A 24,882-nucleotide genomic window follows, 5' to 3' on the forward strand; every position below is an offset into this window, starting at 1 on the left:
CTCTCACAGGAAACCTGCAGCAGTGTGTGGCACACGTCCTCACGGAAGTGATGTGCAGGCAATGGCATCGTTTCGGGACAGTGATGGCCGGGCTCGCTCAGGGCTACTCCGTGTTCCCAGCAGCTGAGTCAAGTCCCTTCTGGGGATCACAGCCCTGATGCAAGGCCCGGGGACGGTGGGCACTGTGGGAGCACGGCCCGGGGACGGCAAGTAGTGTGTGGCAGTGCACTGGGGATGGTCAGCAGTGTGGCAGCACAGCCCGGGGACGGTAGGCACTGGGAGCACAGCCCGGGGACAGTGGGCAGTGGCAGCACGGCCCGGGGACGGCTGGCACTGTGGGAGCACAGCCCGGGGACGGTGGGCAGTGTGGGAGCACGGCCCGGGGACGGCGGGCACTGTGGGAGCACGGCCCGGGGATGGTGGGCAGTGGCAGCACGGCCCGGGGACGGCGGGCACTGGGGGAGCACAGCCCAGGGATGGTGGGCAGTGTGGCGGGACAGCAGGCAGTTCGGTCCTGCCGCGGGGAGCACCGGAGGCGCACCTCTCCTGCGGGAAGCAGCATGTGACAGCCCGGAGGTAGGTCCCACTTGAAATACCTGTGGGTGAGTCTTCAGAACAAAACAGCCACTGAGTCTGTCTGAAACAAGCAGAGAATGTCCTCACGGGTCACCATCAGCTGCAGCACAGAGGTGACCCTATGGCCTCAGGCCGACAGGGAAGCTTCGACCCCCAAGACACGAGGAACGTGCTTCTTTCTGCCTTTACTGAGGTTTATGAGATGCCCTGATTTTTTAAAAAAAGAAAAAAAGGCTAAAAGGCTCTGCTTAGTGCTAGGATCCTGGGCACGGCAGACACCAGCCATCTTGCATGGCTTGATTTTTAACTCTAATAGACTCCCTATCAGCTTCACTGATATTCTGGAACCAAACACCACAAACACCCCCAGGTAAATAAATGACAGGACTGTTATTAATTCTCTATTTATTAAAAAGGGTCCTACAGCTTTACAACCACAGCTCAGACGTGGCCCTGGAGAGACGGTGAGGCCACCTGGGAGCCCCGTCACCACGTCAGCACTGAGCTCACACGTTCGGCCGCGCCCGTGTGGCTGGCAGAGGTATGGGGTGGGTGGCACCGCTCTCAAGATTCACAGGACATGGCAGGGCCACCTGATTGGCATGGCAGTAAATCGTCCTATACAGCCTTGTTTTCTTTAAAAACAGTTACAACACAGTAAATAAAGTTCAAGTCCAGGAGCAGAACTGTATGGAAAATGTGTACAAAGGTGGGTGGCCTCGCCCACTGCCTGCTGGGACAGACCCCTTTGAGGTCTGCCTGATTAGGTCACCTAGGCAACAGGCCAGGAGTTCCACAATTGAGTTGTGGGCTTTTTGTTAATAGGTGGGTAGTGACCCTCCCCCCCGCCCCCCCCCGCAGAATTGAGCACTCATGGCACCTGTAGAGAACCCAGAGGGCAGGAAGAGCCTTGTAGTGTGTTGGCACCGTCTCTCCAAACCCAGCTGAACGGCTGCTGGAGTCCCTGGCTGGCACCCGTGCCCCGAGGCCCAGGAAGCCGAGAATATTGGCTAAGAGAATCCTGCTTCCAGGCAGGCAGTGGACTCTCCTTCCACCCTCAACGCAACAGAGCACGAACAAGCCCCTGAACGTGGGGCGCTGGGGCAGCAGCAAGAGCTGGTGACGGCCACCCCGTCTGGGGGCCCGCGGGGGCCTTGGCAGCCCCTCACTGGCACCAGGTGAAGCTAAGGCACACACGGCCCTACAGGTCACAGGGGGGCCGTGCACTGTGCATCACTTGCTAGAAAGGGAACTGCGTTCCCGTCATCTGCATTTCAATCTGCTCAAAACAGTATGTGCATTTTTATAAAGTTTCCCTGAATGGTCTTAGGTCAAAAAAAGTTTTCTTCCGCAATATAAAACAGGAAAATTACACATGTAATAATAAAAATATTGGGCTATTTCTTCGTAGAAACCCTCCGGGGCCAGCTGAGGCGGGAGGGAGAGGAGAAACGGGACGTCAGCTGCTGTGCAAAGTCCAGCTCGCAGCTGCCTCCTCAGGCCCCTGGACGTGGCAGTGGGCCAAGTGCAAACCCTGTGTGTGGCTCTGAGGGACCAGGTGTGGGGGAGGAGCAGGGGGCTGTGACGACCCACCTGCCCCCCAGACTCAGTAAGCACCTTCTGGGCTGGCCCACCCGGCCGACCCTTACGAGGGCTGTGCGCGGCAGGCGGCTGGAACACAACTGTCTTTTGAAAATAAAGAAATGATGAACCATGCTTATTAAATAAAGCTGCGACGGGAGGACCGTAATTCTAAATGGGAATGGGCGAGGCTTTCCCCGAAATCATGAGTTCACCAAAACGACAAGACAGCGATCACACGGAGAACGGAGAACGCACATCGGCCGGGGTGCCAGGCCGAGGCCTGGTGCACAGAACCAGGTCCCGACTCGACTCACCACCGGTCCCCAGCTCACATCAGATGCTGCCGAGCCTCGCGGCCTCCCTCCCGCATGCACCCGTGCCGTGCCGGTGGAGCAGTCGCCCGGCTCCGAGCAGGCCCACTCACTGCAGAATGAAGCCTGGCTGGTGAGGCAGCCGGGGCGGGGGTCTCTGGGGTAGAGCTGGCGGGTACGGCGACACAAACTGTGCAGAGAATCCTTGCTGGGGGGAGAGGCCCATGCGGGGCGGCAGGGGGGGACACGGTGGTCCCGGGAATGGAGAGGCCTGTCCTGGGCCCATGGCGGCGGCAAACGGCGTGGCTAAGCGTCCTGCAGGCACCGGGGGCGGGATGCGCCGAGGCATGACGGAGGGGGGCCCGCTGGCCTCCGGGGCGGCGTAGGGCAGGGGGGCGGCGGGCACCGGCTCGGGCACCCTGGGCGGCAGCGGGGCTGGAGCCTGCGGCAGCGTCTGCCCCTTCAGCACCATCTCCTGGAGCTTCTCGATCTTGACCCTTCGCCTGTGGGCCAGTGTCCGCTGGCTCTGATAGACGTCGATGAAGGAGTCCAGTGGGAGCGCTCCCTCGAGAAACTTCTCCGCCATGTTCTGAAAGCAGCGGGAGGAATCCGTCAGAGGGACAGGTCAGCCGTTAGGGAAGGAAGCTCCCTTTACCACCCAGCTTCGCTCCACGTCCATCCCTTCTCTGTCGGCCACAGGCTCCCACGGCAGAACCTGGCTGGCCTCAGCGGGAGCCCCCACCCGCAGTGACTGGGAAGACAGGTGCTCTGGTCCTGGGTGCCCCACCCTCCCAAATGGCAAGCTGATGGGCAGCAGGCCTGGGAGAGCCAGCCTTAGGATGAAGGGGCCCCTCAAGAAGACAGGGGCCCCTGGGTGGCCTGAAGAGGGAAACTGCGCCCAGGTCCGCCCCTCTCCTTACACGAGCTGGAGCCCAGCTTTCCCTCCCGCCCCTGGCTGCATCCTGGCACACGGGGCCAGCAGGGCGCCCCCAGGCCTGACCATTCACTAGGCTGCGTACTCAAACTGGGTCACCCGCGGCCAGCCCCGACCTGCTGCGACTGCCAACCCTGACTGATGTCCTCAGCACCTGGGGGGTCTCAGGCCTCGAGTGCTCGGCTGGCCGTGCCCCACGGTCGCTGCTGCACCAGCTGACCCAGAGCAGATGGCAACTCAGCCCCCGGCGCCCAGCCACAGTGCAGCGTGCACCCGACCGGAGGAGCAGGCCCCTGCTGCCAGACCTCGGCTCACGTGCAGAGGCACACCGGAGGTGCCCTTCCTGGTCCTGGGGGAGGGGGGCTGGGCCCTGGGGCCCTGGCTGGCCTTACCTCGGTGTCTTCCTCGATCTTGGCTCCTTCTGCCTGAAGAAGGGCGAGCAGGGTCTCCAAGGAGGCGCTGCTGGACTGTTGATCTGGAAGAAGCAGGAGAGCAATGAGGACACGGCCGCCAGCACGGGCCTCAGAAGCCAGCGCCCCAGCCCTTGAAGACGACAAGCTCCCCCACACTGCCCCCATTTCCCTTTCAAGGAAACAGAGCATTTTAACTAGAAAGGAGCAGGACTCACACCTACTGAGAGCTGACTTTCCAGGAAGGCGCAAGTGAAGGCCTTAAAAGCCAGGAGAGAAGCCACCGCCCACGCCGTGCCGGGCGGACTCGGGCTGCAGCTCGCCCAGAGCAGCCAGCGTCCCCAGCCGCCCCCTGGAGGGCCGCTTGCTACTGAACATGTGCCGGTCACCCTGACTCCCTCTGTATCAGGGGGCAGCTTACGGAGCACGCACAGCTGCACGGCAGGCCCTGTTTCCCTGAGTGCAAACCCCAGCTGCCCTGCAGCTCCCCCAGCCCCTGCACTGCCCTCCCTCAGCGCCGTCGCACGGCGCGTGCTCTGTGCTGGCTGCTGTCACGCACCACCGTGGCTCAGGTCGTCGGTGCGGCACGAATCGGCGGTTCACGTCTGTCACCGCTGTGTAGTCCACTGTGTAAACCCCACGACTTACCCGCCACCCCACAGTGGCCATTTAGGTTGTTTGCAAGTTTAGCTGTCACAAGTAAAGCTCCGCCACATGCCGCTGCACGTCTTTGGATGCGCACAAATGCCCCTTTCTGTCGGGGGCAGACCCAGGGAGGTGCCCCACACAGCTTTCCAAGGCGGCTTTGCTGGTTTACACACCACCGGCACTGGGCACTGCCACACTTCTCACTTGCAGTCCCCCTGCTGGGGTGTGTTCTCGTACATTGTCACTAACTTCTGGAGACAACAGGGGGTGACGGGATCAGATGGCCCCGTGAACTGCACTGGAGGGGATGACTTTTAACCTCTGAAGCTAAGTCTCCCTGAAAGCTACCCACAGCACCTAGGACTCCCCAGTATACAATTCCTCCTCTTCATAATGGCTGCAAATTAAAGTGTCACATTAAAATAAAATGTCCCAGTGATGCATATTTTCAGCCTTAACTCGGAGGGCGTAACTGCACAGGATGAAACATTTGTTGAAAATCACAATTGAGAAATTTGCCTTTTTTTCCTACACTGTTTGGAGAAGGTGGAATTTTATTTAAAAAGTGGTTGGGTCTCTTTTCTAAATTGATGACACAATTCTCTGCATGGACCATTTCTTTATGGCACTAATCATTGTCTTACTCTGTAATTTTTCCATAAGAATATTTCTTTCGAGAGACCCAACAGCTTGAAAATGTGTTCTTCCCTCAACTCTTTATTCCTGAAAGACGGCCCTGAAACAGTTACCTAATTTGGTCTTCTTTATCTGATAGGCTTCAAAGAGCACCTGGAGTTCCTGGTATTTTTGGGTCAGACGTGCTTTCAGAGCGTCCAGCTGGGGCTGGTACAGAAGGTTTCCTTCTGCCAGGCTCCGGTTGCTGGCGAGCGTCATTTCTTTGTTGAGCTGAACGTTCTGTGTCTGCAAGGAACACACAGGATGATGAGAGCCCAAGTCTGTGATTCCCAGGCAAGTCCTCAGCGGTGCCCCCGCCCCGGGAGCCGCCCGTCTGCTCCCAGCCGACTCTGGCCCCCGATTTCTCCTTCGGACACTGCTTCCCGTTCTTAAAGAGCAAAGCCACTTCCTCTGCACCCAGTTTGCAGGCGGGCTTTGTCCTGTGACTCGTTCGCTTCAATAGCTGCGCTGTGACTGGAATTCCTTACTGCGGCCACTGCGCTCCCAGGGGCACACACTATAAAGATTCAGGGTGACATTTTTTCAGAGCGAGTTTCTGAAGGGGAAGTTAAAGAATCACTGTATCAGAGGAGGACCAGTTGAGTTGGCATGATGTCAACTCAGGCTTAACAGTCAGGCTTCAAGATGAAACACAAAAGCCTGGGAGACCGCGGGATTCAATCCATTCACACTGAGCCCGTTCCTGTCTCCCACGCCCACCGCCTCCCAGCTCCTGGCCACCTGGCATCTGGCCATCCGTGGGGTTGACCCTAAGCTGGGGGGACGGGCTTATTTGCCCCACGGGGGTTTCATTCTGTCTTCCCAGGGGTGACAGGTCATTTGGGAGGTAGAGAAGCCCGTCCGCCTGGACCTCAGCGGAGGGGGGGAACGGAGGGTCTGAGAAAAAGGTAAGGGACACCTAGTAAGACTTGGCCAGAAGTACATTTGAATAAAAAGCAAACACACTGACGCATCTGCGCTCCAGGTCTCTTTTCACTCGCTGCCCACAGCAACCTCGCGTCTGGATTTGAAGTTCAGCAGCACACGACCCCCCCACTATTTGCCCACGTTTCTCTTAGTGTCTCTTCTCCAACCCCGTGCCAGTAATTTCGTGCTCCCCTTCATATTTCCTACCACCCCACCCAGTCAATTTTCACTGCTACTTCCGTCCTCTTGCTAGTCAGAGGATGGATTCCTGGCTGTGCCACACCCCTCCCAGCACACGCGTGCACGAGCACTCACACGCATGCAGGACTCAGTGAAGTAAGAGAACCGAGATGAGGCGCTGGGAGCAGCGCCTGCAGCAGGAGCCCCAACACCAGGCCGGGGGGGTGGAGCGTCTCCTCAGCAGACCTCAGTCTCCCCCACTGACACAGGTGAGCTGGGCCCAGGACCCTAAAGAGGACACTCGGCTTCAACCAGGACTTAGATCAATGAAGCCCCGAGCTGAACACCATGAAATAAGAGCAGTAAAATGTTCTTGTCTCCTGCTGCTACAAGTAAGGAGAATCGGGGGCTGGAGAGGCCTCGTAAACGGGGCTCCTGGCTCTGTAGGGTCTTGGGGGGCCCTCGGAAGGGCACTCTCCCCTCCAGCCCCCATAGCAGCTGGCCCGCCACGCACGCTGAGTCCCCAGGTCCTGTAGAAGAGTCTTTCGTTCAATTGCTAAACTGTTTCAAAGAACAGACAAACAAAAATGAATTCTATACAGCTGCTTTGGAAACACAGCTTGGCCATTTCTTTTAAAATGAAACATGCAACTGCCACATGACCCAGAAACTGTACTGCTGGGCACTTATCCCACAGAAATGAAACGACGTTCACACCAAAAGCCGCCCGCCAACGCTCCGGATGACCTCATGTGTAACAACGGCCCGAAACCCGGTGTCCTTCAGCAGGTGGAGGTGAGTAAAGCGTGCTGCCTCCATTCCGTGGAACATTCCTCATCCATAAAAAGGGACACACCGCTGCCACACGCGGCAACATGGGTGAAGCTCCAGGGAAAAGCCAATGCAAAAGGTCACGCACTCTCTGACCCTGTGTATACAATGTTCTGGAAGTGAGTTACAGAAATGGAGATGGGTTAGCGTGTGGTGGAGGGAGGTGGCCCAAGGGGGCAACAGGCAGGCTGCTCCTGGTGACGGGTGTCCCCTGTTCCCTGTCCTGAGCGTGGACTACAATTCTGCAGGACGTTACCCCTGGGGAACGGGGTGAAGGGTGCCCAGTTTCTCTACTCCTTCTCACATGCATGGGAATCAACAACTATCTTAAAATGTCTAGTTTCATTTTAAACAAACATTCCGCCGCTGAGCTGTCTTCCTCCCATCGCTCTCATGTGGACAAGCAGGGGTGGCGACCAAGGCCAGCTGGGCCAGGCCCCTGCGCCTGGGCCCACTGCTCGGACTCAATCAGTCTTTGTTCAACAATCATTGACTGAGCAACTGTTACCCGCCAGGTGCTCACGGAGGCCGAGAATTGAGCGGACAGGAGCACGCTATCCTCAGATGAACTCCGAGTCCGCAGAAACACGTCCTGACCTCAGGCCCAGGTGAGCCGGTGCCCACTCGCCCCATCCCCGGAGGTGCTGCTCACAAACCGAGCTGTTCCCTGCACCGGCCTCTGGCTCCTTCTCATTGTCGGGTCCCAGCTTAATGCCTCGTCCTCCAGGCCTCCCTGACTGTCCCAGCTAAGCTGACAGCCACTCTGTCATGGCCCCCATTTCTTTCCTGCCACTCATCGCAATCGGTGAGTATTCACTTTGTTTTCTGACACACTGTCTCCCCAGCTGGCGTACAAACAATGTATGACTCTCCTGTCATCTCTGGCAGGCCAGCACCCAGCACATGTCAGCCACTCAGGAAGGATCTGCTGAATGCAGGAGACCCTCCCTACCCCCAAAAAGGCCAGGTCTGGCAAATACGGTGGGTACAAAATGTGGAGGAAGGAAAAAGAGCTGTGTATGCCAAACAATTAATGCTCCAAATCCTTTCCCCAACACACGGGTTCCCTTAATAAAGTCCTTTGAGACTGAGTTGGGGGAAGCGGGTGTCTCACTTTGGATCGAAGGGTAAGTCCCAAAGCCAGGTTTCCCCAAAAGTCTTAAGCAAAGGCAGCAGCGTGAGCACAGGTCTCCCCAGGTGACCACTGGGAAGGCACCGGCACCAATGACAGGCGCAGGGCCAGCCTGCTAAGTGTCACTGTACAGCAGCATCATCTGGTAAATTCCCAGAGCCCAGACCAGCCCCACCTCAGCCAGACGCCAGGAGGGGTCCAGGTTCGGAGGCTTCCCCGCGCTGCCCAGGGCCCCATGCAGCTCAGAAGCACCGCCGCAGATTCACCGTAAAATACATCTACAAACGGATCTTGCTCTCACAGGGTCTAAGTCTGGTCAAAATCACTTCTCCTACAGGTTAGAAAGTCCTCGGAGAGGGTAACACAGGAAGCAAAGGCATTTAGCTCGTCCGCGCAGGATGCATCCGGCAGGGTCGACGTCGCCAGCCAGCAAGAGGCCACGGGAGACGCCAACCGATGATGGTGAGCTGCTCTAAGTGTTTATATCCTTTGGGTGTTCAGTTGTTTTTACATTCAAAACATCAGCAGATTCTGAGTGGCCACCCAGGGCACACCCAACAGCACTCTCCAGGTGGACAACAGTGGCGGTGGGGACAATGGCAGAGGGGACAACGGTGGCTGGGGCGGGACAATGGCCAGGGACAATGGCAGAGGGGACCGAGGACACACGGGCGGAGGGGGGCGGAGCTTCTTTTCTTAAGCATCTAATAAAGCGCTTCCAACACCCCACCTGCCCCGGGCACATCTCTGATGCTGCATTAGATGCCAACGAGACTTTCAATATCCTTCGCCTTCAGGCTGAGGAAAATAGGGAGGAAACAGCCAGGCTTGTTCTGTCATTTGCACTGCGAAGGTGAACTGGAGGGACAGGACTGGGGCCTCTCCATGGCGACAGGCACCCCGCACCTGGCCAGGCCCAAGGGGTAGCCACTCTGGGCGACACAGCCCGACTCTCCACCTCCTCTCGGACCAAGTCCAGCTCAACGCTTGCGACAAATCTGTCCAGTGAATCTGAGAGGCCACTGTATTTTAAGAGCCATGGGACAGAGCCAGCAGATACCTGAAATTGAAAATAGAGGCGCTAGGGAAATAAGCTGCCTTTGTTTTAAAAAAGAAAACAAGGTATTTTATATACACTTGTCCAGGCAGACATGTGGGGCTCCCTTGATCTCTCGGGGTGCTCACATCAATATATGACGTTCTCATAGGATGCACGTTCCTCCTCAAAGGCACCTGTCGCTCCTTATTTCCTTATTTGGGTTGGGGGAGTGTGGGAGAAAATAAGTGGGTAAAAAGGAAAACAGGTGTCAACTCCCCTCCGGGCAACACACGCAACGGTTACAAATGAAAGAAGGAGACCTGGGGACCGGACGGGACGCTGCCTGTACGCACCGGCCAGTGCTGGCTCGGAAGCGGGGGTTTTCCAAACCAGACCCTTCTACAACATGCACTTGTGATTCGCGCTGGCTGCTCTGGCGCCTTCACCGTAATTAGAACTGCTCCTTCCTAAACACTGGCCGGCAAATCCGCCCACGTTTCCAAGCTAAACTTTTCTATGGAAAAAAGGGCAGTCCCTTACTCCCCCTTCAGACTGTAATATAACCCTTATCACAGTAAAGTAAATGACATTATTGAATTGTGTTCATGAATTTCAACAAATAAATGGAAAATCTTGATAGTGCTGGAAATCCTTTAAACGCTCAAAATCCAGTAAGTACGCAGAATGCAGGACGCAGGCCTTAAGCTACAGACCAGGGCCACCCTGCCCCCCCCCACCACCTCCCCCGCGGCCCCACACAAAGCTACAGCGGCTCGCCACGTGATGGCTGGCGGCTGTCTTGAGGTGTAACTCACACACCCCACAACCCCCCATTTTACGTGTTCCACGCGACGGGCTGCAGTGTGCGCAGAGCACACCTCTGGTGTTACTCTATTTGGGGTGCAGCCCACTGTGCTGCTCACTCGTTCCAAAAGAGGGTTTTCTGAGGCATCCCACGTGCTGGCTCTGAGCGGAGCAGGCAGTGGAGACAGAAGAGGACGAGAAAGCTGTCTCCCGCCTCGCCTCACAGAAGACAAAGTAAACAGACGCAGCGCAAATTCCTTAGCGCTGTGGCACGGTGGCGTTTTAACACGTTGCCTACGGCAGGGTTTAAATCCCTCATACCCCTCTGTTCCAGCAGGTTTTTAAAAGAAACTACTTTAAAATGCACTCTTCTCTTTAAAGCGTAAATGCTTCTATGTCATTTATTATTTTTCTATAAATAATAGATTCTACAAATAAATTATTCTATAAATATTCTACAAATAATTCAATAAAATATGCAAAGTAAAAAGAGTCAACAGTAAAAACGAGAATTCTCGTTATCCGTCCTTAACGCATGGCTCAGAAAAAACGAAGATTCTCGTGATCCATACGCAACGTGTTAACTCTCCTGGGAGTAACGGGTGCTCGTAGCAGCAAGAATGGTCCACAGTCTCCTAATTTGGAAAAAGGGTCTTTGCAGATCTAATTAAGTTAAGGGACAGGAGATGAGGAGATCTTCCTCGATTATCTGAATGTCCCTCACCACAGTGACAAGTGTCCTCATAAGAGACACACAGAAGGCCCTGTGAAGATGGAGGCAGGGAATGGAGGGATGTGGCCACAAGCCCAGGAAGCTGGCAGCCAAGAGAAGCTGCGAGAGGCAGGAACAGTCTCCCCTGGGACCTCCAGAGGGAGCCTGGACCCGTGACTTTGGGCCCCCGCTCTCCAGAAGTGTAAGAGACACACTTCTCTTGTTTTACGCCACCAAGTCTGGTCGTTCGTTATGGCAGGAAGCTAACACAGGCTGGAACCTTCCACCTGTCTCCATCTGTGCCCCAGCGGCCAAGTGGCTGAACCACATCTACCACTTCAACGGGCCACTTGCCTTCTGGTTCTAGCTGGATTCAGCGATGGGACTGAGGGTGGGAAAATGAAATGAGGACAGGGTTCTCTGGGTCCTCCTCCTATGACGGTCCCTGTAGGTGGCCAGATCCCCCCCATCCAAAGCAGCCCTGGCCCGTCTCTCGGGCCAGAGGTGAGAAGCATACAGCTGCGGCCAGCCCTGCACCAGCCCCGGGGTCTGCACCCACGTGTCCTTGTAAAGAGCACCTTTACCATACGCTTCTCACGTCCGCCAAGCCGAGGGCCCTGTGCTGCCAGAAGCCTGACTGACGTCACTGGAATGACTTTCCCTCCCAGTGACATAAGATGACGTGTGATCTCCTCCCTAGCGCTTCCTGTGTCTTATTCATCCTCGACGCCCCGAGCCCAGACGTGCCCAGGCCAGCTCGGGCACATCACTGAACACGCGCTCAGCTGAGTCTGTAGGAACAGGGCTCGCTGGGGCCTCAGGCCCCTGCCAGTTGTTATCGGCTTGCTAATCTGTTCTGAAGATGAGCTTTTTAAAATGTTTATCGTAGATTTTTAAACAGTAACATCCAAGTTTAACGCTTCTTGTTACAAACAACCAGCTGTCTGGGAAACACACCCCCTGCCGTGACTCGGCTCCACACAACTGGTTCTAGGCAGGACAGGACGAGCTCAGCCTCTCCCCGTGGAAAGTGCATCAGCATAGGAGAGTGGGGCTACGGCTACGGCTACGATGGCCTTGAAGCCACTGTCATTCACACGTCTCTTTAAAAACCACCCACTCGGTCAGTACCTGGCTCACAGCTGTAACAGCGACAATATGCTCGGCACAGGGGGTCACCCGTCCGTCCGTCCATCCATCCACTCGCGGAACACTGTCGTTCATTCATTCATGAAATACTTAAGAAGCACCTCTACGTGCCAGGCTCCGCGGGGCCAATGCCCACAAGTCTGTCCTCGGGACCGTCCTGCAGACAGGCCCTGGGAGCTGCATGGCGCCCACCTCCAGGGGGCGCCATTCACGCTGTTCTGCAGGCGGGGCGCCCAAGCGCACACCGCATTTGCTCCTCGCATGAAAGACTCCGGAGAGAAAGGACAGACAAAGATAAATAAATAACCAAAACGTGAATTGGAAGATTTCGGTAAGAAGTTCCTGGAGGTGATGTGCAGCCTCCACCCTCGCCCGGGCCTCCCCATAAACCCCTTGTCCAGGATTTGCTAACACTTACTGAGCACTCACTGCACACTCGACCCCAAGCCACCTTCTCTCCCAGCACAGTTATCTCCATCTAATCCTCTCAGTGAGGGTGAGACAAACTTGTCCCCATTTTACTCAGGACAAAGGAAATACAATCTTCGGGAGGTTTAAGGGACTACCAGAGCCGCAAGTGCCCAGAAGGGACCCCAGAGCTACGATACGAAGTGCTGGGGTTTTCTGTCATCAAGTATGTTTTCTACATGACGGACGCCACAAGCTGTGCCGCAAAAGCTACTATAAGCTGCTGTCAACTACACAGGAACTAGTCTACTATCATTTTCCTCTCTTTTCAAGGTCCAACCATCATCTGAATTTCATTTCTATTTGTATCTTTTCATTGAGGATATTTTCAAACACAAAACAAAAGGAGAGCGAGAAGAACTAGTCCCTGTGTGCCCTTGCCCAAGGTCAACCATCAGTGGCACTTCCCAATCTTGCCTTGGCTACGTTCGCCGCTTTTTTTTTTTTGAAGTATTTTAAAGCAAATCTCAGGCACCATATCACTTCACCCTTCGGAAACTGTAATATGCCTCTTTAATGGGTAAAAACTACAATCCTAACTGCAATGGCATAATTACACTTCCTAAAATTAATAATTAATCCTTTAATCTCATCTTCTGCATGTGTATGTGTGGGCTTGTCTTCTTCTATAATGAGTCTTTGGCCTCAGCTACTTGAGAATCTGAAATAAAATAGTCTATGTAGGAAAAGAATGAAACAAACCTTAGCTTTTGCAGAGAAGTTCAGGTTGCATTAAGACTCTAGATACAGCAGGCTTATGGATTAGGGGATTAACAGGCTGGCAAGCACTTAAGCCACGTTAATCTCCTCTCCGTTCACTGCACTACACTTGACCTAACTCACCAATTACTTTTAGGATAAATTTCACTAAAGCACATGCCATTTGAGTATGGTCTTTAATATTAAAGGGTAGGGTTATTAGAAAGGCCAAATTCATCTTCCATTCAGCAAAAAGACTTCCTCACTGACGAACTCATGTCACCACAATCGTCCGACTGAATGCAGGCTTTCAGGAAGAGCCTGCTGTAACCCAAGCCTCCGATACCCCCGAGCTGTGCTGCAAATAAACCGAATGGGGCTTAATTCAATCCAAATGTCCCTTGAGTTTTAATGAAAAAAATTAACGGTTGCAGAGATGAACTGTTTAACATGTTAACAAAATTAAAGATCTGAATGTACAAAAATACATAGAAAGCACTGTGAACATTATGAAACTGCTCTAAAATACACGAGTCTTGTGGGCTGTGTGAAACCATCTCCAAGGCTACAGCCTACTCGCGAAGGGAAATTTACCAGCTGCTTATCAAACCTTCCACCAAAACAACCCACTCAGCAAACAGAACATGGGAGTAATAAGAATTGCTGTTTTTGATCGCAGACATCAAAATCCCTCTTGTGGAGATGCACTGGTTGCACTAAGAAAGTAGCAGGCAGTGGGGTGCAGCCTGAACCCCTCCACCATGTGGAGCTGGCTGCATCTTAAATTAGTATGTTATTCACTCTCAGGGCAGCTGGCCACAGAGATACGGAAGGCCAGGCTTGAAAGTAAATGGACTTGTCCCAGAGAAGAATTAAGTGGTCTCGGGGACACACGATTTGAATTGTCTAGTTCTGGCAGGCACAACATACCAGGGTGTCTTGTTCTTTTTCCCCTAGAAGACTTATTTCCTAATATTCAGAGAAAGCAACCCAAGCTCTCCCTCCTTCCTGGACTTATGTGGATAATGCTGTCAATGATAAAGAAATGTAATAGGTCTGTCGGTTCTGATATTAGAATGCCACATTACTTGATAGATGTTACTTGCCTTCTAAGACCTGGGGACTCTGGGTGGAGAGAGGAGGGGTGAGGAGGACAGGGGATGGGACACCTTCACTGATCGCAATGGGAACGGCCTTTGTCCCTCACCTCCTGAAAGCAAGGGGCTCCTCACACGGGGCCCCACCTGAGTTGGCCAGAGCCCCAGGCTCAGCAGGTGAGCAGGGGACGCCCCAGAAGCCCTCACTCCCTATCCTCAGAGCCAGCTGGCTCCTGGTGAAACCAGCAGTTTGGTTAAAGCAGTAAATCACTCAATACCCACAGCACATTAAAGATACACATCGGCCCACGTTTTCATTTAAGGCAAAGGTCTTTTCTTAGAGAAAAGGTCCACTAGTAGCTTGCGTTCCAAAAGTCCTTTTCGCCCAGACCACGTCTTTTTGTGTAAAGAGCTTAAAGACACTGGACACGCAGGATCCTGGAATTCTCCCGTTTCCCTCAGGCTAATTCACCGGCAAGCTTTTTTTCCAGGGAATCACCTCATGTTAACCCTTCCCAAAGCACCCATCTTACACTTTCACTCCTAGTTTATCAGTCGCCATAGTATTTAATGAAATTATTTCATTACTGTAACAAATAAAACCAGAACGAGCAGGTGTGAGGGCAAACACATTTGACTCTGGGTAGAGATGCGACTGCCCAGTGGGGGCAGAAACGCCTCACACCTAACCATGGTGTGGGGGTGGTTGGGAGGGGAATGAGACACATCAACCGTTATGTGCGATGCAGGAATGGCGGCACCAATTCCTGGTCCACTTGAGTTAAATGGAGGGAGGTCAATTAATAGCTTCTACTGTAATTTTAAAATCCGGATCCCTCCCTCCCCCCCCCAAAAAAAAACAGCCTAATAGAAGACAGACTTTCTAAACTCTGCTCTTCTTAGCAGTTTCTAGCCAGAACCAACCACCAAAGCACTCATTTGTTAATAAGAACTTAGGGTTCTTTCCTCTTCTGTATTGCCTTTTAACCACAATTTACAAGAAATGCCTGTATGAGAATGTGCCGCATAGTCTTTACACAGGTGCAAATAAGAAAACGCCTACCCAGATGGATCCTGGATTTATCTTTAAGACGAAACATCTCCTGGCAATTTTGCTTTTACAATGAAAAGATATCATAAAACGAACTTTCCAACACCTGACTCCAGAATTCAGTTTTACTAGATAAAATTTACTCTCACATGACTGAAATGATTCATCTTTTATTCAGTATGAGAAAATGCTATTTTAATATTGGGGTTTTTTTTTTTTTTTAAGTCTGTGGCTAAAGAAGGGGATTAATCAAAGGAGAATCAGCTACTCTAAATTATTCTACTTAAATTTCGTAACAAAAAAACAACACAATTTTATCTGATGTAGGGAATTATATGCTCTAACTAAAAGAACTGCCTAGATTCTTAAGTCTTACCCAGTTTCAAAAAACATTAAATATTGATATTTTAACAGATTTATGTTCAAAATGTTAACTGCAATGTAATTTATGATGGCAAAAAAAGCCCCCAAGTATCCAATAATAAGGGAATGGTCACATAAATTATGACAAATCCACACGATGAAATACCATGTGGCCATTAAAAATGTCCTCTAAGAATATTCTCATAAAAAAGTGCCCATACATAGTCTTATAATCTGGTAAGATGCCCAGAGCGTAACAGAAAACTGTATATACAATATGACCTGGCAGAGAAACACACAGAAAGGAAACGTATGAAATGTCTGTTAACAGTCTTTATCTCTGGGTGGTGGTATTACCTGTGATTATAGTTTTGCTTTACAGTTTTCTGTATTTAAATTTTTTTCTATAAGAAACATGTAAAAAATGTTAGTTTTAAAGGTTTGATCAGTTTGGATCAGAAATAAAAAATACTATATACTTCCCTGCTTTCTTAAAGTATGTGAAAAGTAAGACAGCCTTTGAGAGACACAGCTGTCATTATCACTGTGTGATAAACCCACACTCACGGGCTATGGACGCAGATGTATCCGTTTATCCCCAAATCAGCATTTGCCAAAATATGCCCAGGGAACCCAGTCCCAGGAAGTTTGGGAAACACTGCCAGCCGTGCCCCTCGGGAGCTTTCACATACACCCTAGCAGGAAGAACCAAACAGAGCAAAACAAACAAAACCCCTCTTAGTGATCCACAGGTTTCCAAAACTGATGTACCATGCAATCCTTTTAATGGAATCACTGTTCATCTCCACAGAACGAAGGCTCTAAGGCAGGGGTGTCAAAACTGCAGCCCGCGGGCCAACTGCGATCCGCAATCCATTTTTAATTGGCCCACAGCAAATTCCAAAAATATATTTAGTTTACTTAAATAAACTAGGTGAGGCAATACGTACTTCACCTCGAGGGAGTGGCCCGGCTGTTTGTGTATTTTACCACACATGGCCCTTGGTGAAAAATGTTGAAAAAAGTTTGGCCATCCCTGCTCTAAGGGAAACACGACCCTAAATCCAACGGCCCCAACCACTTTACCAACTGTCCCAGCTTCCATCTGCTGGGCACGTACTGCCACGCACCGTGTTCAACACTTGACAGATATTATCTCATTGAATCCTTGTAACAACCCGTAAGGATGGTATTATGATACTTCTGTTGTAAAGATGAGGAAACTGAGATTTAGGAAGGTTAAGTTGTGTCCAGTTTCCTAGCAACCCAATCCCCAAGTCCTATTTTAACCTCAACGCTTAACAGTTGACCTTATTTTTGGGTGTGTGCAGCTTTATAACTTTTGCCTCCTCTCTATCATTTATTTCTTGATGATACTATTGGTTCTACCAGTTTTCCCTACACCTTTTAAGAATCTGACAAACCACATGACCAAGTGTGTTGTTCTTTGACCTGTGTACAAAGCAACCCTGGACAGGCTGTGCAGTGAGCCCAGCATGACCTCCCCGCCATCGCCCGGCTGCCCAGCGTCCTTTCCTCAGGCGCTGTTTCGCCTTCTGACTGATCCGCCTGCTTTCTGGTCTTCTGCCCCCCACACCCATCCTCCTGCTGGCTGCCTGAATCATCTAAATAAATTCCAAGTGTGGCCGCAGCACTCCCTAGCTCAGAACCCTCCAACGGTTCCCTCTGACTAGAGGGGCCAAAACCAAGCTCCTGCTCTGGCAGGCGCCAGGCCACCTGGTCTCTGCCCGCCTCTCCGGCTTCGTCCCCACCGTGCCCTGCCCGGGCTGTGCACACTCTCCCTGCTGCCTACCCCCTCCGGAAGCCCTTCTCCCTCCTTACCTGGTTAACTCACCCTTTGAATCACAGCTCATGAGTCACCAGGAAACACTCCTTCCCTGTGATCTCCCTCAGCCCACAAAGGCTGGTTGGGTCTCCCTCCCGCGGGGGCGTGCCCGCCTCTGTACTGTTTCACATGTGCCATGTTGTGTATACCTACACAATCCGCCAAGATACAAACTATGCGGCTTAGCGGTTTCGCGTCCCCAAGGTGCTGCATGAAGGCTGAGTAAGTGAACAAGCTGTGTTCACAGTAATGAAAGCTGTTGCCTGCTGGCAAACAGTCCTTCGCCTGGGCTCTGTCCCGCTGCCATCCGAGCACTGGCCACAGACACGGCCATAGCCTCGCGGTGCCATCAGCTAACCTTGGCGGTAACAGAGATTTGATGTGAAGGAAACATGGACTCTACGACACGGCTTGTAACAACATAAACTGGTCAACTACCTGCTGTTCACATACACGCTCTGGCACAGTACTGAACAACAGTTCTCGTGATTCCATGAGAAACGCTTTAAAAGCTGTCCCTTGACAGACTTCCATGTGACCTAATGACGAGCAAGCGGCACCCACCTCTCGATCTTCACTCCTCCCTCTGCAGAAATTCTCCAAAGATCTGTTCTGTCTTTGTCCCACTGGGTAAGAGTCCTGAATGATGATGGCATCTGCCGTGCCCACACAGCCGAGGAGGGAAACCCACCCACCAGGGCTCCGAAGGCAGCACGTCTGAGTGTCGGCATCACAGCCGAGCACAGCGGCGACACACAGGCCGCCGCAGACAGGCCGCACCCGGACCTGCCACAACCCCCACAGCAACATTCTGCCACGAGGACAGCGATAAAGGCCACGGAAGTGGCAAGGCTGGCCTAGCTCAAGAGCACACCCATTCTGCGCGTGACGGCTGAGGTTCCAGTAGTTCGGTGGCTTCTAGGTTCCTCTTTTGACCAGCCTGATACAGCACGTGCACCAGGAACAGGAAGTCAACCTGTCAGTAGCCTAAGGGCATCGGACTCGTTTCTCCCTCTTCCTTGATGGCACCTCTTTCCTCCTCCCAACGGACTAGTTACTCCCACCGGCCGCTCGAACTTTTATACTCGCCTTGATTTCAACAAGCACTTGGAGGGAGTTGGCCCCAAATCTGTATCTCAGCAGCCTGCCGGCCTCAGCTCCAGACACGTGCGTGCAACCGCCCGCGTGGCCCTCACTCAGGCTCTGGGTCTCGAGGACCCCTCTCCGCCCCCCTCTCTTACTTACTCCCGCTTGAAGCCCAGTTATCTCCACAAACTGAGCAGCACTACCGGGGCACAGCCTGTGTGCCAGACATCGTGCCAGGTGCGAGGACACAGAGATGAACATGTCCCAGGCTAGGCAGGGACACAGGGAAGTAAATGACTTACAAAGTGGGTGTCAAGTGCCACAGAAGAGGCATACAAAGAGGCTAAGGGACCGTGTGTCAGTGACCGAGGAGTGGGGAGAGCCCTGGGAGGCCACGCTGACAGGTCCCTCCCGTGGGTAGGGGAGGGGCAGTTCCACAGGGGCACGAAGCGTGGAGGGAGTCCAGCCAGCTGGCCTACGTCCCCTCTCCCAGGCCCCTCGCTCAAATCCTACTTTCTCCTTCCCTGCACTTCTGTTTCCACCTTCAGCCTGGCCTTCCGGAATCTTCCCACGCCAATCCAGCCCTTACACCGCTGCCAAATTCATCTTCCTAAAGAGCCTCTCGGTTCATATTGTTCCTCTGCTCCAAAGTCACGGGAACTTACTGCCACGGAGCTCACACCCTGGCACTCTGCCCCCACCAGCCCCGTTTCCCGTCATTTCCCTGCTCATAAGCAAATCTGATCACAGTAGATGGTAACTCACCAGCCATAAAACCTGTCCTGGGCTTTCCTGCTCTGTGCCTGTGCTCAGGCCTTCCCTTCTTCCTGACCCCCCACTTCTGTCTGTGGAAATCCTACTTAGAGAAATGCCTCATCCTGGGAGGTGGGGGATTATGCTCAGGACGGAGCCAAAAGAGGGCTTTTCATTGGGCGCACTTCCTAAGCTGGGTGGCAGGTACACGGATGCTCCTTAGATTAGTCTAGACACCCTTCAGGCACTATTGTATCTGACGTCTTTTCTTAAATCTTACCCACCTATCAAGGCCCGTCTCTCGCAGCAGGAACCTAATCTAGCCCGACAGCGTCTCTTCATCTGACCTGCAGCTTCATATACAATTCACATGTGGCCTTTTGCTTATTCTCTCTTTTTAAAAAATTGTAGTAAAACACATAACATAAAATTGACCGTCTTAAGGGTACACGTCTGTGGCACTAAGTACGCTCACGTTGTCGCACCACCATCTACCCCTATAACTTCTTTCATCTTCTCAACAGAAACTGCCACCTCTTGCAGTGTAGATGTTTGTGTACTTGGTTTCTTCCCAAAATATAACATAGGGATTAGGCATGATTCATGGTGCTTTCTTTGACCATGCCTTGCACACAGTAAGTGCTGCGTAGCTGCAGAACTGAAACAGACTCTTGAAATGGCAGCAAAAATAGCATGCCTTTTACTTTTAGCAATAATAGTTAATAGCAATTGCTGAAAGTTCACTCTGTGTCAGGTACCATGTGAAGCACACTTGTCTCATGGAATTCACCCAACAACCCTCCGATGTGGGTTACTGTTATTATCCTCTTTATTTTCAATGCGAAAACTGCCACTGGAAAGACTGAATACTTGCCAAAGGTCTATCTGCTAGTATCAAAGGCCAGCTCTGTGCTCTGCCCCTCCCACAGCGCTTTTAATCAATACACAGAGGTAGAGAGCAATTAAATAAGGGATCAGACTTCATCTAAGCCAATCTGACAATTCTGGAAATTTCTCATTAAAGAACGGGAGCCAGCCTCTACTGAAAGCTTCCTCTATGCCTCGTCCCGTCTTTACCTGCTGTTCCATTGAGCCCCACAAGAACCCTAAAAGGCAGGCATGGTTACTATCCTCCTTTGACAGTGGAGGAACTGCAGCACTGAGAGTTTAAATAACTGACATAAGGTCACACAACTCTCTTGATGCCTCCTTTAAAAAAAGACAAAAATTGGATAAAATCGAATTCCAGAAAATATCCCGGGCACAGTTATTTTTCACTCAAGAGTTAAAGTAATAACAGATCCATGGGAGAGAAGATTTAAACATAGAAGTTGAAGCCTCTCTGTACAATGATGATCGCACGGCGGGAACAGGAACAAACTCCAGTAGCACACACTCCAGGAGTTTAAACCTTAGCTTCTAAAAACCAGTCCCGCCAGCGTTCCAGTCCCGGGTTTAACGAGGTCGGTACATTTCAATGAGCCAGTATGATTCATGCAGTAGCCTGGCGGCCTCACACACCTCCCACCAGAACACGCCTTAGGGAAACAGCTCCTTCCAGACCAGACTCTTTACTTTCCACAACACAATCCGTTTCTCAGACCCTCAGCGTTTTTGCCTGGGGGCATTTTCACTTGCAGCAGGAACAAGGACCCTAAATTTGAATCCTTAGTTAGCACTGATTAGTCAGCATTTCCTCAGAAAGCCAAACTGGGAGAAGTGACCCGAGAGAGGGCCGGTCGCTGCCTAATCCCCTAAGCGACAGTTCCTTTTAAGGGAGTGCCCTGCAAGTTCAAGGGGGTTAATGTGGACTGGACGGAGAGAGAATGGCACATTCCACTGCCAAGTAAAAATAACTTTAAATAAAAATAACAATGTGTGCATCTGAAACGTCAGCCCCTGGCAATACGAAAGAGCATAGATCATTAGGAATATACGACATTTAGGGAACTGCCAACTGGATGGGGGGGCGGGGCACGGACAACGCTGTTGCTCCGACAGGATTTTAATGTCTCGAGCGGCACTCAAGCTCACACACCACAACTGAAACAATCTAAGTGAAGCATAATGCAGGCTGTATTTAAACCTAACAGTGAATGCCTTCAAAACGCAGCCACGCTTTCCAGTCGCCACAAAATATCCCCTCAGGCTTGAAGAAGCCTTGCTCTGCAATTTAAAACACTTCCCTTTGCCAGTTTAAAAAAAAAAAAAAAAGCCTCTGGTTCAGGTTAAGAGATTCTATGCTGTAAAAGGCCTGTTCCATTTACCGTCTCATCCTAGACCTATTGAGACACATAATCATTTTGATCATAAAAAGGTAAAATGTTTCTTAAGCTAATGGCCAGTAACAATTCACTTAAAGTTCTTGAAATAAGACCCCGTTCACTTGGCAGGATGATCTCGTATTAATGACTATCAGTAATCTTTCTAAAAAGAGAGAGCACTACAAATGATTAGTATTTGCACTTATTCTATTGAGCACTGAGTACGTGCTGTGTTAAGGCACCACCATCGCACATAAGCGACACATCAACTCCATGAAATAAATATAATCACATTATCCTTCCCCAGCAGATGCTCAGAGAGGTGAAGTGACTTGCCTGGGATCACACAGCTGGGAGTGGCCAAGTTCAGCCCTGAGCGTACGATTCCAAAGCCTGAATGTTCCTTTAACACCGCATCCTAAATGTTCCATTTGGTCAAGAGCGGACAGTTCACAAAGTATTTTCTTCTGCTGTGTTTTATAACCACCCCAAGGTAAACCAACACACAACAATAACAGCTGAGTGAAACTATCATAGCCAAAATTTCAGTTGTCGCATTATACTCTTTCCTTCAGAAGCACACTGCGCGTGACCAGGGCAACAGGATTTGGGAGTGTGACCGTGGCTGGGTGAGCTGCCTGGCTAAGGTATTCTGCTCTTCACATTCAGTTTCCTTGTTTTACTTAAAAGCACTACACCCTAAAGAACAAACTACTGCTGAGTTATTAACCTGAACTATGTGGTCTAATCAAGTGGAGTCAGTCAGCCCTCAGTATTTGTATAGAGGACTCTGGTATGAAGGTCACCTTTACTAAAAAAAAAAAAAAAAAATCCTGCTAGATTAATTTGCCTTGCCTTTATATAATAACCTCCAGTTTCCTAGATAGAGGAAACAAATGAAGATACCCTCACAGCCTCCATCAGCAGAATTACTTGTCTCTTGCCACAATCTTCCCTCCACTAAAAGGCAATTTCTTTCTATTAATGTTCCACCAACACAACTACAGTACGCTGTTGTTACTGAAACAGGGTAGTCACATACAGTAAAATAACTTGCAGTGTTACACATTAGAAAAATATACCTATCATTTTATTGTTACACCAGAAAGATGCCTGCTGGCAATCAACAAAAGGTTTCCTGGCAACCAAAAAAGCAGAGAAACTAAGCAAAGATTTTCTTTCTTTGGAGACACGAAACTCTCATTCAGTCCAGAAAGATGGATTTTGTCACTTATTATTCTCTAAAATAGAAAGTGCCACATGGAGACCATAAATGGGGTAAATTGCATCTCGGAGCCGCGTTATATGTGCCAAGTTACAAGCCAGTGAATACAAGGGGTGTATTAATGGAAAGACTGATACCATCTTACTACAGTGGCCTCTCTGTAGCTCGGGACAATGACCTGTTGAGGGTTTTCCAGTGATTTTGAATGTGCAACCTCCAGACAAGCCCCATTTGAAGGGGGCTGGCTCAGTGCTGAAGAATCCCTCCTCCGAAAGAAAGCCAAAAGCCCCCACACAGGCTTCTGGGTGAGACGCGCAGCCACAGAGGCGTGGGAAGGCTCAGCCTTCAGAGACAAAGGAGCAGGAGTAGGAGATGGGCCGGAAGGGCTGGGATGAGCCTGGGTCCATCTGCCTGGGGAAGACCCAGACCCACAGGCTCGGACTTTCAGAGAAAGTTCAGAAGGTTGGCGGAGAGGAAGAAAAGGAAACACACCACAAAAGCACACGGATGAAGCTAGTTACCCCGAGAGCAAACCACGCCAAAAGGAAGGGAGGTAACCTGACAGGGGCAGGCACACGTCTTCCAGAAAGGGGGCAGGCCCTTTACTATCAAAGGGGGGGGGGTTGTTGGCTGTCAACCTCCAACCCCCAGTGTATCTTCTCCCAAAAAACAGCTCCAGGAACTCTCCTTGTCCCCCAGGGGTGTGGGACACAGAGGGGCAAAGCCACCGTACTAGAATTCCCACAGTCCCTTCTTCCACGGACGGGCTCCTCTTACGGAGAAAGGGATCCTGGCACCACCCGTAGGCACACCCACAAGACCAGCGAGAGGTGCCCCCTGGAATAACTGTTCAGGTCACTTCCCACCGAAGTCAGACCGGGGAGGCCCCTCTGACACTGGGGATCCCTCAGATACACAGATACTAGTCAAGTCTGCTTCGTGCCTCCCAGCCTCGGAGACCCCTGCCCGGAGCGAAAGCACATCTCAGAACCACCTCCCAGACTCAGCTACAGACACTCAGCCCCCCAAGCCTGTCTCGGAAGCCCCAAAATCCTCCTAAAACTCACATCCAGCTAGTCCACTCAGCCCCTCGAAACCTACTCTCAGACCCCAACAACTGCCTCAGTTCCCCTGTACCCCTCAACCTTCCCACTCAAGCCCCCCAATCTCTGCCCAGACCTAACCCTCGGCCCCCTCCGTTCGCTTTGTCACCTTAATCCTCGACTACAGTCCCCTCTCTACCCCAATCCCAGTCCCCCAATTCCGTCCTCGCCCCACCAGATTCAGCCACAGCTTCCTCCGTCCCCAAACGCCCAGCTCAGGCTCTGTAATCTCCGCTTCATTCTCAGCCTCGGGTCCTCGGCCCCCAAACCTCGTCTCAGGACACAATCACCCCCCCAAGCATCTTCCAAGGACGCTTTCCCCCCGCTCAGACCCAGTCTCGGTCCCCTCATCCCCGACCCCGTCTCCAGCCCTCCCATTTCCCGTCCCAGCCCCCTCAGCCCAACTTGCGGCACTTCCAGCCGGCCGCCGGCCCCCGGCCCCGCGCGCCCCCCTCGAGGCCCCGCCGCCGCCGCGAGCCCCGCTCGGCTCACCTCCTCCATCTTCTGCACCATCTCCGTCAGCTGCCCCTCGTCCTCCAGCAGCTCGTTGAGCTGCACCAGCGACAGCCCGGCGAACCGAGCTTCGCTCCCGGAGCCCGCCATCTCCCCGTCTCCGCCGCCGCCGCCGCTCTGGCCGCCAGGCTCCGCAGACCGGAAGCACCGCCTTCAAGGCCCGCCTCCCTGCGGGGGGGCACGTGACGCCAGCCCTGGTGCGTGACGTCATCGCCGCGCGGGCGGGCGCATGCGGCCTAGTGGGCTGGGCAGTTGGGGTACCCGGGCAGGGAGGTGTCTCAGGGCATACTGGGGGCTTCTAAGGGGAGGGACGTAGGGACAGACTTGTGACGCAGCCATTGGCGGTGATGATGTCACTGCGGCACAGGAAAGTGCGCCATGATGTCATAAGAGCCTTTTCCTCAAAAGAAATGCTGAGATCCAAAGAAAGGAGGCAGAGGGAAGGAAGTTACTGCCGCCCAAGTCCAGCCCGGCCCACAGGACCCCAAAGAAGGGGACTTTA

The 24,882-nt window shown here is 52.2% G+C and overlaps 1 protein-coding gene and 1 long non-coding RNA gene across 2 annotated transcripts; one reads left to right on the plus strand and one right to left on the minus strand.

Moving 5' to 3' along the window:
- Positions 1 to 964: 964 nt before the first annotated feature.
- VPS37B (VPS37B subunit of ESCRT-I) lies at positions 965 to 24,532 on the minus strand. The gene is made up of 4 exons (XM_019733973.2): positions 24,360 to 24,532; positions 5,213 to 5,384; positions 3,798 to 3,880; positions 965 to 3,060 (listed from the first exon to the last, which is right to left on the minus strand). The coding sequence occupies exons 1-4, from the start codon at positions 24,468 to 24,470 to the stop codon at positions 2,581 to 2,583; spliced, it is 846 nt and encodes a 281-aa protein (XP_019589532.2). The 5' UTR covers positions 24,471 to 24,532; the 3' UTR covers positions 965 to 2,580.
- LOC141569241 (uncharacterized) lies at positions 6,930 to 8,676 on the plus strand. The gene is made up of 5 exons (XR_012492738.1): positions 6,930 to 7,040; positions 7,592 to 7,684; positions 7,804 to 7,881; positions 7,965 to 8,057; positions 8,546 to 8,676. It is a non-coding gene; the product is annotated as an uncharacterized LOC141569241 (long non-coding RNA).
- Positions 24,533 to 24,882: the final 350 nt, after the last annotated feature.

Source organism: Rhinolophus sinicus, linkage group LG16 (genome assembly GCF_036562045.2).
Source record: "Rhinolophus sinicus isolate RSC01 linkage group LG16, ASM3656204v1, whole genome shotgun sequence".
Classification (NCBI taxonomy): Eukaryota; Metazoa; Chordata; class Mammalia; order Chiroptera; family Rhinolophidae; genus Rhinolophus; species Rhinolophus sinicus.

Coding starts and splice junctions, on each gene's coding strand:
- VPS37B (XM_019733973.2), bottom strand. CDS start 24,470: ATGGCGGGCTCCGGGAGCGAAGCTCGGTTCGCCGGGCTGTCGCTGGTG. Junction 5,385..24,359: donor TGGTGCAGAAGATGGAGGAG/GTGAGCCGAGCG, acceptor TGTTCCTTGCAG/ACACAGAACGTTCAGCTCAA. Junction 3,881..5,212: donor GATAAAGAAGACCAAATTAG/GTAACTGTTTCA, acceptor TGCTTCTTCCAG/ATCAACAGTCCAGCAGCGCC.